The sequence below is a fragment of the Ammodytes marinus genome, assembly GCF_949987685.1.
Source record: "Ammodytes marinus genome assembly, chromosome: 4".
Classification (NCBI taxonomy): Eukaryota; Metazoa; Chordata; class Actinopteri; order Uranoscopiformes; family Ammodytidae; genus Ammodytes; species Ammodytes marinus.
In genome coordinates this window covers 14,830,958-14,849,888 of record NC_137233.1, presented here as the reverse complement: position 1 = coordinate 14,849,888, position 18,931 = coordinate 14,830,958, and the positions used below count along the sequence as shown (strand labels likewise).

Genomic DNA, 18,931 nt, shown 5'->3' with positions numbered 1-18,931 from the left:
AGTAGGCTATATTCTCCCCCTTTTTTGTATTTTCTCCATTCTGTAGGGAATGAGACTGCACCGGACTGCACGGAGGACACAAACACATCTTGTTTATTAAGCTTTACAGGCCATATGTCATGTATTGCGCAGTGTGAGTGTTTCACATTGCTCTCAGTCTGGAACGTATCATAAGGGGGCGGGGCTAGTAGTAGTCACCGAGCACCTGGATTGGTCAGATGTGCTTGTCATCATAGATTCCGGATGTCTCCTTTGGCAAGAGGAAAATTTGTTTTTTTTGCTTCTCATTCTTGACAGCTTGTTTGCTAACCGGGCTGCTGATGCAAGTCAATGTAGCAAATTATACATTAAACCCAACGTTGCAACGGTACAAAAATCGTAAGTTGTATCCTTTGTCTTTATCTGCCTAATTTGTTAGTTGTCCACGATTGCTTGCACGCTCACTGTTTAGCCAAGGCCATGAAATTGATCTGTCTGTGTGTGTGAGTGTCGCTTGCTAGCAGGCAGTGTTAGCCATGGAGGTACAGTCACCATACACTCAGCCGCATCGTATTTTACAATCAAACATTTATTAAAATGGAAAAGTAGCCTAAGCCTATGGCGATCTAATTGTCAGACACGCTAACACAAGCTTTAATTATAAGTAACTTAAGCTATTATTGAACAAACGTAAGCTTCCCCCAGCTCACTGCCGTGCATCTGTAGTTCAACAATAGCCCGGCTGCTTGGAGTTGTATCCAGCCTTAAATACCAGAGGCGGTTGTTGTATCTTGTAGTTGTAATTCTCTTTAACCACTTTTCCTCATGTGACACGACCTCTCTGCTCTATAGTGCTCCTATTCATTAGGCTACAGATTGGGATGTTTGCTGTCTGTCACAGTACTGCTGCGGCCACTGAATTACATTAACTATGATGCTGTTTATTGGGAATAGTTTTGTTATATATATTTTTTGCTGTGTGTGTTTGTGATTCCAGTGACTGTGATGGTATCATGGAGAGAGACAATCTTCAAGAAGGAGTGGCAGAGGGAGTGAACATTTGTAATCCAACGTCTGAGAGTCATCCGCCTGGTAAATGACTTAATCCTCTCACTAAAGCCATTCTTACTTTTAGCTCACCTGTTTCCATTTATATCCTTGGTCAATTAATCACTTCATTGTATTTCCATCTTAGTTGACATCTTGGCGACTTCTCTCTCCCTCTTGGGGAATCACATGTTTCCTGATCCGGTGGAGCGAAACCACAGCACCGCCGCCATTCACAAAGAGGAGCCTGCAGGTTCACTCCTTTTGGATGATACAGCAGAAGAGCCGTGTCCGGATATAGAGCCAACCGATTCTAACCATGTAACAGAGCTAGTAGAGACTGAGGAGACGGAAAACCCTGAGCATCAGAACAACGTGTCCACTCAGCCGCCTGACACGGTAACCGGCGAGCATGCTGTCGCCACTGACAACGACCAGAGCGACTCGGGGGAGTTTGTGGTTACGATGCTGGCCAAGGCCAAGCTGGAGGAGCAAGGTATAGGCGTGAAGGGAAGGTCCTCTCCCTTACTGGAGGCGGGCACGGAGGAATATCCTGCGTTTATGTCTCATCGCGACGAGGACGTGACGTCTGACAGCTGGCGGCAGCACAGGAAACATGTGTTTGTGCTGAGCGAGGCGGGCAAACCCATCTATTCTCGATACGGCAGTGAAGAGGCTCTGTCATCTACAATGGGAGTCATGATGGCACTTGTTTCCTTTGTTCAAAGTGGAGACAATATGATCCGCTCAATCTATTCTGGTGAGAGCGTTAGCCTTTTTAATCTCCACATAGCTTTTGTACAAATTCTTTTTATAAATGTCAATTTCTATTCACATAAATGAGAGCAAGTTTTTCCACACAGCATTGTGGGCACTAATAAATGTGACTCTGGCTTGCCATATAGGTCAAGTTAATTATTACCAATTGACAAAAAGATAGAGAACTGTCTGACATACCATGTACGAGGAGAAGCTCATGCATTCTTCACAGTGTCATTGTTACGAAATCGACTTGTATTTTAAGTACAACATTTGATTAAGGAATGTCTGTTACCACTTGCTCTAATTTCCAAGTTCACAAGTGGTCTTTCCTTCCTTCCTTCCATCAGACGGTCACACCGTGGTGTTCCTGTCCAAGGGGCCCCTCGTGCTGGTGTGCGTCTCCAGCAGTCGTCAGTCGGAGCGGCAGCTGTGTGGAGAGCTCCTGTACGTCTACTATCAGATCATCAGCATGCTCACCCAGGCCAGCATCTCCCGCATCTTTGAGCACAAGAAGAACTATGACCTGAGGAGGCTCCTGGCCGGCTCTGAGAAGATCCTGGACGGTCTTCTCAACCTGGTGGACTGGGACCCCAGCTTCCTGCTAGCGGCGGTGCACTGCCTGCCCATAGCCTCCTCTCTCAGGGACTCTCTCAGCCTGATCCTGCAGAAAGCCATCACGCCCAATCTGGTCTTCTCCATCCTCATCGCCAACAACCAGCTGCTCACCATCGTCCAGGAGAAGACGGTGATCGAGGACGCCCGGCTAGAGCCCGCTGACGTCCACCTCCTGCTGAACCTCATCGGAGCCTCCTCCGCCTTTCAGGCCGGGGAGATCTGGACTCCCATCTGCCTCCCTCTCTTTAATCCTGACTGTTACTTTTATGCATACATATCTTACCTGGACCCTCCGGAGTGCACTGTTTGCCTGCTGCTGCTCTCGACAGACAAGGAGGCCTTTTACGCCGTAGCCGAGTGCAAGAGAAAGATAGAGGAGGCCATGGCGGCTCAGAACTCCCTGAGCCTCATCGCCAAAGCCCAGTCGTACAGCGTGAGCCAGGTGGGCGTCTCAGACCTCAGACACTTCATGTACAAGCCCTTTGATGTGCCAGATAACTATCGCCAGCTCACTCAGTTCACCAGGTGTGTGTGTGTGTGTGTGTGTGTGTTTGTTTTTGTGTATCAATATTATCTATGGAAATATAGGAGGGAAAAAATAGCCTAAACTGGTGCCTTTATGTTTAGAAAATATTAATGTCCTTTTTAATTTAGCTTTTTGTTTTTAAGAAGTAATATGAAATACAACATATTCTTAGTCTGAAGAAAAAAAAGTGTTTACATGAATGCCTAGGATTGTGCACAGTTTTTCACTTTGTTTATGAAAAATAATGAGAGCTTATATACTTTTAAGAAAAAAAGTACAGCTTAGTGAGGTTGGTGTTTAGAAATGAATGTGTCCTGTTTTGATATTGGATACTTCAGAAAAAGAGGGTTTCTGAAATTGGGCACAGAGTCAAAACGTTGTATAATATTCCTGCAATTCAATAAATGTATCTCTTAGTGAGCAGAATTGAAAGCCTCAAGTATCATATTACAGAAGCCAGCAGCCAGTAGCAACCTTGAAAATGGAAGGGAACTTGTACCAAAAATATAAACACTTAAATGTATAATTCTCTGTGATTTTGATCTGCTGATTATCTTACTGTGAAATACTGTCTCATGACTGTCATAAATCATTTTATTTGAGTTTTATTCACTGAAATTTCAGCACCATGGCCCTTAATGATATTTTATTTTTTATGTTAATTGTATCTTTGTCTATGTAAATACATTGCCTCTTTTTACTGTAAACTTCACCCTACCTTTTGTTGTTGCTGCATGTAGCCCAGAGATGGAGGCCCCGTACAGCAGTGAAGAGGAGAAAATGAGACTCCTGGACCTTTATAGGTACATGCACAGTCGCATCCACAGCACCTCACGACCCCTCAAGCTCATCTACCACGTCGCTGAGAGGGAAACTCTGCTCGCCTGGGTATGTAGCTGAGCTTTTAACTGATACATTCTCACTGTTGGCACCTTGGAGAGAATCCTTTGAGTTCAATATGAAGACTGAAAGTAAGGGGGAACAGCTTTGGCTGCCCTGCCCAATGGTTTAACCCATACAAAAACTTGTGTACAAACAGAAAGTGCTGGTATATTTTCGTTGGCTGGCCAGAGATACCACTAATATATGTGTAACCTGTTCATTTCTGAGCTTCATTTTGAAGAGAGCTGTTTTGGTCTTTTATGCTAAGCTAATCTTCTGGCTGCTTTCTGTATCTTCATATTTATTGATCACTTGTGAAAAAAAGGTTGTCCATCTCTAATTTTCAATTACATTTATTTAAGAAGCGGGCAGTGCAAATAATTAAAACACATACATACATCGGTTACAAATGCTAGAAATCTTAGCAAGAAAGCACATAATATTCCACACATAACTTTCAGTTTCTGTAAAGGATCAACTTTGATGTCCTCCACTTAAAATGTCCATTTTCCTCTCCACTGTAGGTCACAAGTAAGTTTGAGCTGTATACCTGCTTCAGTCCTTTGGTGACCAAGGCTTGCGCCATCACTGCTATCACTAAGCTTCTAAGGTGGATTAAAAAGGAGGAGGACCGTCTCTTCATCAGATACCCCCCAAAGTATTCAACCACCCCCAACCCCAGCAAGAGCTCTCGAAGTGGCAAATCTGACCAGCAGGACTCCACAGATAACGGCTTCTTATCTCTTCTATAGGACTCCATAGTGCTACTTTAGTCCCTCTGCCTCATTCAACAGTAGTTTGTACACTGGTTCCAAGCTATTTTTGAACCCTCTTTTGACACTTGTTGGACTTGACAGACTACTGGAAATCAAACACTACCTTTTACACTATTTAAGAAGGAATGACCTCTTTCAAACTAGTATTATTTCTTTACCTTAACAAGAGAGCATGTCATTGCATCACTGCTTTCAGTCGGAAAAGGGTCGGGGCAAAACAGCATTAGTATGTTTTAAATTGAACTGTGGTAGAAAATGGTTGCATTGATATTTAAATGTTTTTATATTGTTTTATTGCTGCAACAAGAGAGAAATATTCCTCACGGACAGTGAATGTATTGCACAGATGACAGTTCATTCATATGCTATAACTATTCCTCGCTTTGTGGTGTAAGTTAAAATGAGTTAAAGAATTAACTTTCTCAAACTAGGATTTTTTTTCCCACAACATTAACAATACAACCCAAGGTTACAAAATGGGATATGCAAGAAATGCAAAGTATGTTTATTTTGACTCGACATAAACTGGAATAACAGCAAACTGGATGTGCCAAAACAGGGTTGGGCCACCATGTGTCATACCTGGTCATGAACAAACAAATTGCCCTGGAGGAAGTTGGTTACACGGGGCTGTGACATAACTTGAAAAAAACAAGTGTTTCTACTCAAGCTACAATGATCAGGTTTCATTCATGTCTGGTTGCATTTTTGTGCAGAAAACAAGTAGTAAGTCTCTGTTGAAGCAGATCACGTCACATGATCATAATTTTAGATTTCTGTGTTTGATTTGGACGCCAAGCTATAAAGATGCCCCTGATGTTTCTCTGCAGAGACATATAGTACGATGACCACTTCATGCAGGGACTTCAGGCGACTTTTCCTTTTTTTGGAATACCAGTTTTGTAAAGATGGTCTATAAACAGTAGCCTCATTCTTGTGTCCTTTTGAGGAATTTCTCTGTCAATTCAAGTCTTAAAGAGTACGTCTGTAGTATTATGAAATAAATCCCAGGTTGCACAAATCTACACTTGTCCTATTAAAGGAGAGATGTTGTGAATGAGCATCACTTATTATCTGCAGGAAAATGTCTTATGATTTACACTAATGTTTAATTCTGTGTATCTGTGATTTCCAAAATAATTTTCGATTATATTCTTGGGATAGAATGTGGTACTTACTGTAGTAAAAACAGGGACAGTTGTTCATTTCCATTTAATTGCCTTAGTCATTTTGAGTTTGATGGGAAATTTGTCCAAATGCAAGCATTCAGTTCAACAAATATGAAGAATAAAGTTTACAATAACAAATTTAATAAGGAATATTTCCTGGGTTTCAATTGCAGTTTTTCTATTAAGGAGTTATACACTCACCGGCCACTTTATTAGGTACACCTGTTCAATGGCTTATAAAAACAAAAAAGCTTATCAGCATCACATGGCAGCAAGTTAATGCATTTTTAGACGTGGTCAAGACAATGTACTGAAGTCAAACCGAGCATCAGAATGGGGAAGAAAGGGGGTTTAGGTTACTTTGAACGTGGCATGGTTGATGGTGCACGGCAGGATGGAGCCATACTTTCATGTTGTTAACACCAAATTCTGAACCTGCCACCTGAATGTCGCAACTGAAATCGAGACTCATCAGACCAGGCATGATTTTTCAATCTCCTATTGTCCAATATTGGTGATCCTGTGAGAATTGTAGCCTCATTTTCCTGTTTTTAGCTGACAGGAGTGGAACCTGGTGGGGTCTTCTGTTGCTGTAGCCCATCTGCTTCAAGGTTGGCCGTATTTTGCGTTCAGAGATGGTATTCTGCATACCCTGGTTGTAACGAGTGGTTATTTGAGTTACTGTTGCCTTTCTATCATCTCAAACTAGTATGCCCATCCTCCACTGACCTCTGACTTCAACAATTTTACGTCCACACAAATGCCGCTCACTGGATATTTTTTCTTTTTCGGACCATTGTCTGTAAACCCTAGAGATGGTTTGGACTGAAAATCCCAGTAGATAAACAGTTTCTGAAATACTCATACCAGCCCTCCTGGCACCTTCAACATTGCCATGTTCAAAGCCACTTAAAACCCCTTTCTTCCCCATTCTGTTGCTCGGTTTCAACCTCAATAAGTTGTCCCGCCCAGGTCTACATGCCTAAATGCATTAAGTTTCTGACATGTGATTGGCTGATAAGTTATATGTGTTAACAAGAAAATGAACCGCTGTACCTAATAAAGTGGCCGGTGAGTATATATTGAAAGTACCTTTTAAAAAAACTCCAGGAAACATATTAGAACATTATTTGCAACTGGTTAAGAGCTACAAGCTGTGGCATGACAAAAACACTTCAGGCACCTGGCAAATGTTGTTTAAGATTAAGAGAATTAATATCAAAATATATTTTTCTTTCTTTCTGCTAAGTAATAAGTATCTTCCAATAACCAATGCCTGACCTATTACAGCATTGTAACGTACATTATAGCAGATCAAAATATTGTATAGGTTAACTGGCTTATTCACTGATCTACAGACAACACAAACACTTGATAAAAGTTAAATATTGTCACTTTAAACAGCTGACCACCACACAATGAATATTGGATGGCCACTTTAACTAAAACTTATTTTCTTATACTTGATTGATTCTGTCTTGAAATGATACCTCGACCCATTGTAGGTGAATCATAAAATACACTAGGTTGAGCAGGTGAAATGTGGGTAATAGATGACACATGCAGTTGTTTCAAACAGCATTTATTCTTGTGTGAGAAAATATTGTCTCAGGCCGATTATAGATCTTGCAGTACAATTCAAATGACAAGATCACAAAATATCCTGTGCCACCCAAGAAAAAAAAAACACTCTGGTAGACTGGTGCGCTCACAGCTGTCTATAGAGCTCAGGTCTTGTGCCGCCTCACTTCTAGAGAATATATTCTGACATGTTGGTAAATATACCATCACTATTACAAAGAGCTACTTAGCATCATACATAAATCTTTTCAATAGTTTACTTTTTAAATAACACTCTCGACTGCCACAAATTATAAATTATAATCTAAATCTTGATTCTGCATTCCTTAAATAACTTCATGTAAGCCAATATAAACATACATTTACATATTTACAAAACTATACACATGCACCTTTACTACACTGAGGTTGTTTTCATATATGTATACTATACACACACACACATTTTTGCCACATACATGGCTCCAGGAGTCACCGATCCTATACCTTTTGTTTCTAAAAACAGACCGATTGTGCTTTTCAAGTCATTTGACCCTTTTCTGCAACGAGTGAACGCAGTAGACATTGTCGTAACCACAAAACAAACACCTTCACCTCTTTAGTGGCCTCACATCTTACTAATTGCAAGGTGCACCCTTCTAGAATAATAATACAGTTTCACAATATGGAAAAATAAACAAATACCTCTAAAGTCTCACATACAACACGTCATAGCTGGACTTAAAAGTTCAAAGATGTTTGCATTGGCAGCTCATTGAGCAAAATGTATCAGCATTTCTATTGATATCAAATTGTTGATTTCATATTTATTGAGGAATTCTATGAATTGTTGAATAAAAAACTTTTAGGAGGCAAATGTAAAATGAGTTCTACTCCACTTTAAATCTAATGTCCAAGGCAGCTCGAGAAGGTTTGAGGTATTTTCTTTTTGATAATACTCACTTTAATATCAATGTGAACTAAAAGACTGGATTCAATGGAGGGCGATCTGAATTAATTTTTTTTTTGTTTTTTTTTAAGTTTGATGCCCTTTACATGTATTTGAAAAAAAAATTATATATAATATCAACACCACTTAAAATTGGATTTCTGATGGTAAAAATGATCATTTTCATCCAGAGTCCAGATATGACATGAATATTAAGCGGGACTTTCACACATTATTAAACACAGTGACATTTCAATGGCAAATACAATCTAAATATGTTCTGAATCAACACAGTCCCTTTGACGATTAAATATTTACACTTTTCTTACCTAAGTCATGACTCACTTTGGCCTAAAATAAAAACTTTATATCAACACATAGCATCAGTGGTTGTGTAAAATCATTTTTAAAAATCACATGAACAAATCAACAAATGTATCTAGGAAAATGTCTTCAAGCACTTTTTTAAAAATCAGAGCAACATGTTTCTGCAGAAAACTTTAAATAGGATCCACTGTTGGAAATATAACCCCTTTGTTTTATTCTCCCACTTTAAGAGCATTGATGAAGGTTCTATACATTTAACCAGGCAGCCTGTTTAAGATGATAAAATCTTGAAACTATAAATATTTATATAAAATTGGAGTGAGTGAAGTTTACATTTCTCCTCACGTGGTTTAAATGTACCATGGCCCGGTCGTATGCAGTGTGGACAGACTTGCGAACACTGGGTTTCTTGCCTTCCATTAAGCGCAGTTTGTCTACAGTGTCGTCCATCCCCATCTGCAGCAGTTTGTCCCGAGAGAGCCACTGCCTGAAAAACCAAGAGGGAACAATTTTCAGAGTGAAAAGACTGCTCCCGATTGTTTTGAAAAGTCAACATGAGGTTTAGCCTGCCTGTCGGAATCTTACCAAGTCCTTTTGGAGTCAAAGAATAGCACTAAGAAGAGCTTTTCCCCTTCTTCCGTTTGTCTCAACTCGCCCAGTTTGAGCACCTCCACAGGAGGCACTGGGATAGGGATGCCGTTGTGAAGAAGCCCTTCCTGGGGCATGTCTGGGTCAACAATCTGCCACAATAAATCATGTCAGTTATAGTTGACTGAATTATCATTCCCTTCTGCGGGATGCAATGAAGCCTTTTTCTTTATGTCAGCTCTGAGGCTTTTCACTACGAAGCAGAAATGCTACAGTGCAGAAATGCATTAACTGCAAAACCAAACACATCCTCACCATTGCTGGGTATGATGGATATCCTCTGCATTTGGCCCAAACTAGGTCCAGGGGTGAGAGCTCTGTCTCACTATCTAAAGACAGAAGTGTAGACTTTCCTGTGAACAGGATATTCCAATATATCCAATTAAGTTATGTTTTGTGACAGCACTTGATCCCAAACTGAGAATTTCATGGAATTGCTTTGCTCAATTACATTTTTTTTGAGTGCATATTCTTACATTACGAATCCAATAAACACAGAATAACTTTGGCAATTCACTGTATTTTGATCGCCTTCTCATCATACACACCAGTGCCAGAGATGTCGCCATTCTCACTGTTGGGCACTTTAGCCAATGCAGGTTTCCCACGACTTCGTTTGGGTGGGGAGACACAACAACTGAACATCAAGAAAATAAGAAATACATGTACAGTTAGACTATAGTTACATTTCTATTTCTGAGAATTTCAAAGACAATGGGCATCATGCAAGAACATTTTCATGTTCTTATCTTAAACTTTTTCTCTTATTTTTGTCGAAGAGGTTTGCTCGAATGAGTTTCAGAATTATTAGTCTCTCTTAACTGCACAAATTTGTCATAAATAACTACATTTCAGCCTAATGAATATCAATTTATCACGAGGAGGTGCACACGCTTGAGATTTCCACATTAGCATGATCTACACCCCAGCAACTAACATATCTGACACAATATGTGTGGAGCACACGTGAATTTAATTTGTAGGTTAGAGAAAATGTATGACACATTTTGTGAATGCAACAAATTCCCTTGAGGACTAATCCATTCTTAGGGGTGGTTCTTGCATGAGGCCGGTTGCATGTTTGACTCCAAACTCACTTTAGTTTTTTGTCTTCATCATCATGGTCTGTAGAGATGTGCTTTCCGTTTGTCAGCCCTAGTAAAAAAACAAAAAATAAAAATAGAAATAGTGACAGTGACACATACAGTCTTTCCAGAAACTCTCTGTAAAATAGTAATCCATTTCATCTTACCTCCTTCTCTGGATGGTGGAGGGATTTTGTCCGCTTCGATTTCTAAACTGTGGCCTCTGGACCTCAGGTGGTGTGAGGAAGGAGAGGGAGGTGTCGGGGAGGCGTTCGGAGTAGGAGGTAAGGCGGTGAGGTTGGTTACACTGGGTGAATGTGGGCGGGCAGGAGTGCTGTCCAACCCGTTTCTTTTATCCTCAGATGTTTTTCCATTCTGCTGTGGCGGGGACTTGGGTTTGGCCATCCGCGCCCCATTTTTAGCTTTCTTAAACAGAACGGACGTGCGGCGACCGACTCCGACCAGAGGCAGAGTGGTGGGGGGCGTTCCCAGCGGAGTGACTTCGTGAACGGCCTCCTGTTGTGAAGACGGCGTTTCTCCGACCTCAGCCTCGTCTTCACATTGGCTTTTGCTCCCGCTGCGAGACGACCTCTGGCGCTTGTAGGAGCGGCCGGGAGACCTGCGCCCTCCGCTCACCATGCCCAGCACAGGGGGCTCCAGGGGAGCGTCTCCCGGCAACGGCGATGAGACCGGGCAGGTCAGTTCAAGCACAGGTGGAGAGTCGTCTGCATCAAAGAGACATTTATGTCAGACAATAAATACAACTGAAATCCATCTTAGTATTTTTTTTTCGCTCGTGCAGGCTCTATGGTCACATATCCGTATTGGTCGCAGATTTCAGTGTGGCGCAGCAACGTGAATTGAGAAGCCTATCTCTCCAGGTGAGGGAAGGGGAGCGGGAGCCTTGTTTGAGACAGTTATTTGTCGTCATAATGACTGATAACGGGCCTGAACCATCAAAGAAAAAATGCAATGAAGAAAAGCTAAAAGGGAGAGCTACGGGCGGGACCAGGGCGTTGCCAAGCAACGTGTATACAATTTCACGAGAGCGAACCTAGACTGCAGTGTTTAATCCTAAATGAATGAGCGGTTGGTACTAACACAAAGTTTGCTTTGCTTCACCATCATCAGATAACCATTATCTGAAATAGTCATTATTTACAACAACATAAACACATTACCTCATCGTGATCCATACTAACTGCCGTCTCTCGTTCATTCGCTTTCTGTGAGGAGTCGGACACACATCTTTCAGCTCCGTGAGAGAGAGAGTAGTTAGGTGACACTGCTGCATCATTGCAATCAGGTGTGTGTGGCAGTGACTGGCATTAGTTGATGCAGTGTCAAAACCACTCTCACGGAGCCGAAAAGAGTCCTCACACTTTCAACACACGGACATGCACTATATTGCTCCCTTCTCAGTTCACACTCGCGCGCCTGGCACGCGCTAGGAAACAGCTTTGCGACAGCGGGCGGCGTAAAAATACTACCGCTTTTGTCCAAAGGGGACGCCAACGTGCCATGTTACTCGTAGTGGCTTTAATACAGAGTAAATATATTGTTTACCTGTTCCAGAGTTAGACACTGCCACAGCAACATCTTTTTTCTGGTTTTTCTTAGTCTTCTTATTCTTCTTCTCTTCCTTGTCCTCCTCATCTTCGTCTTTCTTATCGTTGCCGTTCACAGAGTTTTGCTGCTGCTGGTTCCTCTTCTGTCTGAGAGAGTTGATTTCTCGGCGCAGCAGCCTGATGCGTTTGGTTCGCCCACCGCTGGTACGCATGGACGTGACCATGTCCATTTGGTCCAGTAAGGCCTTCAGCTGCTCGTCTGTGGTCAGGTGCAGTCTGTTCTCTGGGTCCAAGACTGAGTCGACTGTAAAGAGGGCGAAGAAGAGAAACCAAAAAATGGATGAACAGATGAGGGGAGATTTATGTTTCACTAGGAAATAGCTATAGGTTCCACTCTCAACTCACCATCGTCCCACGTACAGTGGTAGAAGCCATGTTTGTTGAAGCTCTCTGGGAGATGCATCCCCGTGCTAGGGTCCAGGCCGATGCTCTGAGACTGCCTGTGGCTGTGACGGAGAATAGCCCCTCCCACTTCCCGCAGTTGTAAGGCTGTGGTGTGAAACGTGGTGTCCTTGGAGTTGTACTTGAGGCAGTTGGAGATCATGAGTTCAAAGTCCTTCTGCAGGTCCCCGATGGAGCAGTAGGCATGTCCCTCCAGTTTGGTGCGCATGGCGGAGAAGTCCATGGGTTGGGAAACAAACTCCATGTAATCTGGGACCTCAGTGAATCAGGACAATAAGACTGTTAGCTGAGTCAAAGTAATGCCAAACGCAAATATGATTCTAAACGAAAAGTGAAGCAAATTTACACAGATTGTTTTCTCACTGCACATACCTCTGATAGATTGACGGGCAGAGAGAAGATTTTGTCAGTGTCCTTCTCTTGTAGTTGGTCCAAGGTTGTTCGCAGAAGCACCAAAGCGGGGGTTAGCTTCAATTCAAGAGCGGCCTGCTGAATTTTCATCTGAAGGGTGTGACATTAACAGAGAGGAGTAGAGGGAAGGTCACTTTTTAGAAAAGGCTGAAATGAGTGACAGTGCTGATAAGAGTCTATAATCACACACTAAATATGTATAGCTTGTCTCACGCTTCCTCTGCAATGCACCTGTTCTCTCTTTAGCCGCTCTCTCTTGCGGATGAGTTCCACCAAAAGTCTGGCTCTTTCCAGGTCTTGCCTCAGCTTCTGCCAGTAACGTAGCTCCTCTCGTGCAGCACACAGCTTCTCATCGGGCTCGTTCTGGACAGAAAAGGAACAAGCACACGGAGATCAGATTAAAGATTCAGCTTTAAAATAAAATAAGTCTGTCCTGTCGCTTTCATGTTTTGGAGATACTGCGTCAGTGAGGAGATCATCTGGCTTGAGACCCAAAATCATGGGGCAGGGCAGGTTAAATTGATAGTTATATTCAAGTCCCCAAGTTCCAGAAAGAAAGAAAATTAAATGTTCAAAAAGCCAAAGTGTGAAAATTTGATGGATCAGAATTGAGTTTCAATTCAAGTACAATATAACATTTTAATGTTACCAACAATTGGTAGAAAAGGCTACCATAGGGACACCACTCAAAATAATGCTTGCTCAATCACATACTTTTGCATTTGGTAAAAAAATGTTTACTTTGATTTTATGGTTTAATGGTAAAAGATTAAAACATCATAACCATAACTTTTACATGATGTCGCCCCCTGCAGTTGTGAAAGGTATACAGCAAAGATGACAGCTGTGAAAATATGTGTGAAGTCTTCCATCTATCTGAATCATTGCAAAGTATGATGGCTGGGCTTATGTTTTGATGTCAGTGTGTGAGAATAAGTTTGCTTCCAGTGATAGTCTAAAGCCTAATGTAAATCTGCTAATTATAATAATTTATGTCGCTCCACATGGATATTATATGAACTTATCATTAGTTAGTTAATGTGGATACCAGCTAAAATACAAGTAAAAACCACGTGCTTGGTTTGTGTGAAAATGCAACAAATACTTACTTTAAACATGCTGTCAAGTAGTTAAGTCCATTTTCAGTAATTCAAATATTTTTCTCGTGAAACATACCATGATCATCATAACCATGATAAAATAAAAAAGTATGACATAACAATATACCCACTACAGTATATCAATTTATTTGCAGTAGTTTATTTTATATCAGAGTAATTGTCTTATTATCTAATTTTCATGCACACACTGTACATCATCTCCCTCTCTCTCTCTCTCTCCGCACCTGCTCTGCAGTCTTGTGGGCCTGTAGATGGGAATGGAGTCTGCGTATTAAAGGCATTCCATTTCGAGACTGTCGTTTCAGTAGCCAGTAGTTATGAAGCCTCTGCATGAACTGATTCTTCCTCTGGACTTCAACTCCCGTGCAGATCTTGTTCAGCCTGTGGGTAAATGTCACGTTATTATTTAATTTTCTTGTTATTGTATTTGTGATATATATATATTTTAATGATGTCCTACACCTTGGTGCTAATGTATGGTATAAACGTGCTGATTAATGTGTAAGACTTTGCAAAATTGTTAAAAACCAGTAAATACAATGTTGGGAAAAAACAAAACAATGTATGATGGGTATTGAAATTCTGACCGTATGTCAATGCCACACCTGTGAGAGGGGATCTGAGGCACTAGCAGAACAGGCACAGTTGAGCGACGCGTGGACCCCTTTGTATTCTTCTTCTTCTGGCCCTTGGTAGCCTTTTTGCTTGGTGGTGAGGGGGGGCTTTGAGTGTACGACCTCTGACCCCTGTTACCCCTGCCCCCTACCAGTCTCCCTTCAACCGACTCGTCTCCGGAGCCGTCCCGCCGAGACCCCACTGGAGAATGATGCTCACAGAAAGCAGTCTTCTTCACAGTGAAGGTGGTGCCGTTGACCCCGGTCTCCCGGACTGGGTCGATCTTCATAAACAGGCCGGCCTTCTGGGCGCAGGTCACGTGAAAGGCCCTGTAACAGTTGGCTTTGTGGCACTGAATGGATGCTCCTCTGCCTTTCTGCTTACACAGGTAGCAGGTCAGCTTCCAGCGAGCGGGAGGGATGTTCTTGACCCCTTCGACAGGCTCCAAGAACACTGTGTTTGCAAAGCACACCTCCGGGATCCATATGGCACAGACGACGTGGGCCCAACGTCCATCGCTTGTCTGTTTGAAGGCACCTCCTCGGTTAGGACAGAGCACACAGTCTACGGGACGGGAGGGGGACTGCAGGCAGCAGCGACACAGCCACTGACCCTCGGGTACGTAGGGCACGCCGTAACACTCCTGGTGGACGGCCAGGTTGCAGATGTCACAGAACAGGATGACGTTGCTGTTCAGACACTCGTCGTCCAGGCAGACGCAGCAGAAGGCGTCCTCGTCGACGGCGCTCTGCGACAGTGCCTGGTTGCGGGACTCGAGGATGGATTCTCTCTCCAGGCGGTCGATCAGCAGCTCAAAAGTGTCCGGTGCTACAGAGGCGTGGCCGTCACACACCCGCTTCTGGTTGACCATCTCCAGCCAAGCCAGGTCCTCCTCGTCCATGTCGTACTCAGCCACGCTGTCCTGCTCCTCCAGTGACTTCTCTATGTAACGATAGTAGGCTGTCGGGAGAGGAGGCGCCTCCGAGATGCAAACTGAACTCAGTGTACGAAAGGTGGGCTCAGGCAAAGGGGTTTGGTGGGACAGGGGCAGTAAGGAATTAGTAGGTCCTGTGTGCTGCTGCGAGCCAGACCGTTGGTTCTGGTGAGATGTGTTTTTACCACTCTTCCTGCTTTTACTGTTTGAGGGTTTCCTCCACGATCTGGTTTTACTCTGCGTTTGTTCACTGTTCTCCTTGTTGCTATTGCACTCTGCGATGTCCTGCGCCATCATCTCGTCCTCTGTGATAACCGGCAGAGCGTCCGTGATGTTAATCCGATGGAGCCTTCCATCGAGGTCCACTTCCACTATTTTCTGAGCCTGAGCGTACGTCAAAGTCTCCCTGGATGGAGAGAGCTGCAGTCTGTAGGGCGAGGGGGGACGCGACTGGCCAGACGACCCCCTGCCCCTTCCTCTCCCTCTTCCTCGACCCCTACCCATGTTGAGTCTACGAAGATCTGTCTCACATCCCCGCCTCCTCACCTTCTGCATGGGACTTTACACCAGCTCCTTAACAGACACAAAAGGAGAAAATATTAAGAAAATTCAACTGACAGCCCAGACAATATATAACGTAATGAAAATAATCCAATATCAATATTTAGCCACTCACTTATTCTGCTATCTAGCTGTCGCAAATGACCCATAACTGTAAGGCTGCAGATCTCAATGTGTGTGAGTTTTTTGGTGTGTGACCTTTTCTCTTATCACACCTTTAATGTTACCTACTTGCTGTTCAAAGTATATGTTCTTGATTCAAAAAATTAAACTGTTGTTAAGAGAAACACCTAAAACCTGTGGTTACAATGAATGTTGTGTTATTTATTTCACAATATAAAGAGCAACATCTTACAGATTTGATCATTATATATATATAAATATATATAAAAATACTGGACACAACAGTTGCTATGTGAAATGGGTCAACTCTGGTGCTGTTGTACTAATAACAGCGCGTTACCTCAAGTACTCCTGCTCCACAAACACAACTACAGTTCAGTTGTACTGCTTGCATGCGTGCGCCTCAGCTGTTTCTCCATTGGTCCAATTGGGAGTCTGTAACGCTGCAACATCTCTTGCGACCCAATCAAATCCCAGTATCCTCTCTATTTTTTTCCTCCTTGTTGCTGCGCGTAGTTCGGTTGAAGAGCGTTAAATACCAGCCCGAGTATCTAACATCTGTCAGCCATTTTAAGCGCACAACAGCAGCGACAACATTTGGACTGCAAGTTGATTAGCAGCCCAATTATACATGCTAACAGCAACCAGAAAGCAAACGCACAGTGCCTAAATGCATACATTACCTGCGTATATATACATTAGACCACGACACTGCAAATGTGCAACGCTTCGGTTATTACTTAGTAGTCCAGACCCCTGCAGAAAGGTTGTCTTCGGCTGATGTGATAACGTTACTCGGTCGGACAGGACACACGCACAGATAAGTCGTGTAAAAAAAAAGAGAGAGAACGGGACGTTTCATAAGCAAATGGTGAACATGTCGTGGCCTACCTTGTAAAAGTGTCCTCTGCAATGCGAGTGCCAAACAAGAATAACTGCACCTAGCTAAATGTCAGCTAGTGAGAGACTACAACCAAGGCGGACATGCTAGCCGTTAGCTTAGCTAGCCGGTAATTTCAGGGGCGACAGCGTCATCTTCAACGCTTCACCACTCCGCCGTGACTTCCGTCGAACACGCAAATTCAACCCGGTTCCATAGCTGTGGTTTAAACCTTTCAAACGATGCTGCTCTGCAACTTCGGGGCAACAAACTCACGAAGATATCAAATTAATGGTCCTAAGATGAGGCTAAATATTCAGTCAAGATGGCTTGAAAAATACGCCCCTTTGGAAAAAAAACACCTCAGCCAATCGTAGTTCGTCGCTTCACATCGCACACAATGCGCACCGTTCTCTGATTGGTCAACGTGATACACCGAATTCATCGGACTCATTTCTGGAGATCATCATAGAAAGAAGCGGTGAGAAAAACAACAAGACATACATTGCGCGCCTTATAGCCTCGTCTTCATAGTCATATATCCCATATAGTAGCCTACCTGTTATACACCTGCTAGGGAAAATGTTTTTCCAAAGGCTGTATAATGAGCAATCTGTTATCCAACTGTAATAACCTCATTGTATATATAAACAATAATAAAAGCTTATTCACACATTCGTTTATCAGATGTGTACAATTTAGGTAATCCTAAATGGGAAATTAATCCCATTTACAAGCAGAGGTGGGCAGAGTAGCCAAAAAATGTACTCAAGTAAAAGTAAGTTACTTTAAGATTATAATTACTCAAGTAGAAGTAAAAGTACTCATAAAAATTATTACTCGAGTAAGAGTAAAAAAGTATGCAGTGAAAAGACTACTCAAGTACTCAAGAGTACAAGTAGGCCTACTGCATTACTCCGGATTTATTTTTGAAATATACAGAGCAACACAAACGGTACAGAATAGACACGAACATAATATAAAACAGCAATGTTCAAATAAAGATATGTTAAATAACATACTTTTAAATAAAACAATAAATAAGGTATTTAAAAATCAAATGAATAACCCTTGAACTCAAACAATAATAAATTAATTATCTGCCAAATTAAATACATCACCCTTCAAATAAAATGATAATAAATTAGGCTTGTCCAAAATTATATTAATTAAAACCAATACACTTATAACACTGTTGCAATTGTTTTGCACATACACATTTTAAAACAAATTCCTACAATATGTCACTGGCCCTGAGAAAATTATCTAGGTTGGGTTTAGCCCCAAAATTATAAAACACACAAAATTAAACTTCGTTACACATCAAAACCTGCTGGCACACTCACTTAACGTATGAAACTACAAAGTGGCTGAACAAAGAGACCACTCTCAGACTCTCACACAGCCAGACTGGGGCATGCGAAGTGAGTAGGCTACAGGGAGAACAGGACATGTGTCAAAGAAGAACAGTTTCTCTGTAATTGCGAGTGTGTGGGAGTCTGTGTCACTGTGATTGTTATTTTGTAAGTTAGTGATTGAGAGCTTGCGAGTGTGTGAGTTTGTATTTGAGGCCAGGGGTGTGGCTATTGCTCCTCGGAATCAGCGGTTTCTTCCATTTTCTCGACTCACCCAGATAGTCGGTAAAATATGCGTTTAACCTACATGGCACGGCCACGGACACAACATCGGTGCAGAACCGCAGCCTTTAAAAAAGTCCGCGGACATGGTTGAGCCCATGGTTGAGCCCATGGTTGAGCCCATGGTTGAGCCCATGGTTGAGCCCATGGTTGAGCCCATGGTTGAGCCCATGGTTGAGCCCATGGTTGAGCCCATGGTTGAGCCCATGGTTGAGCCCATGGTTGAGCCCATGGTTGAGCCCATGGTTGAGCCCATGGTTGAGCCCATGGTTGAGCCCATGGTTGAGCCCATGG

General features: G+C 42.6%; 2 protein-coding genes across 4 annotated transcripts; one reads left to right on the top strand and one right to left on the bottom strand.

Annotated features, from left to right (window-relative positions):
* The first annotated feature begins 298 nt into the window (after window positions 1-298).
* Window positions 299-5,781, top strand: mon1bb (MON1 secretory trafficking family member Bb). Its single transcript, XM_080025631.1, has 6 exons — window positions 299-378; window positions 977-1,071; window positions 1,175-1,786; window positions 2,136-2,928; window positions 3,670-3,817; window positions 4,336-5,781. The coding sequence occupies exons 2-6, from the start codon at window positions 993-995 to the stop codon at window positions 4,561-4,563; spliced, it is 1,860 nt and encodes a 619-aa protein (XP_079881757.1). The 5' UTR covers window positions 299-378; window positions 977-992; the 3' UTR covers window positions 4,564-5,781.
* Window positions 5,782-7,331: 1,550 nt separating this feature from the next.
* brpf3a (bromodomain and PHD finger containing, 3a) lies at window positions 7,332-17,307 on the bottom strand. 3 transcript variants are annotated; one of them, XM_080026347.1, is made up of 13 exons: window positions 16,461-17,307; window positions 14,493-16,009; window positions 14,112-14,268; window positions 12,998-13,129; window positions 12,728-12,856; window positions 12,299-12,611; window positions 11,892-12,197; window positions 10,493-11,050; window positions 10,338-10,395; window positions 9,789-9,877; window positions 9,496-9,593; window positions 9,178-9,332; window positions 7,332-9,079 (listed from the first exon to the last, which is right to left on the bottom strand). In XM_080026347.1, exons 2-13 carry the CDS (start codon window positions 15,989-15,991, stop codon window positions 8,896-8,898), a joined length of 3,678 nt encoding a protein of 1,225 aa, XP_079882473.1. In that variant the 5' UTR covers window positions 15,992-16,009; window positions 16,461-17,307; the 3' UTR covers window positions 7,332-8,895. The 3 variants fall into 3 exon arrangements, with proteins under 3 accessions (XP_079882473.1, XP_079882475.1, XP_079882474.1); XM_080026349.1 differs by having other exon boundaries at window positions 9,496-9,569; XM_080026348.1 differs by having other exon boundaries at window positions 17,012-17,307.
* Window positions 17,308-18,931: the final 1,624 nt, after the last annotated feature.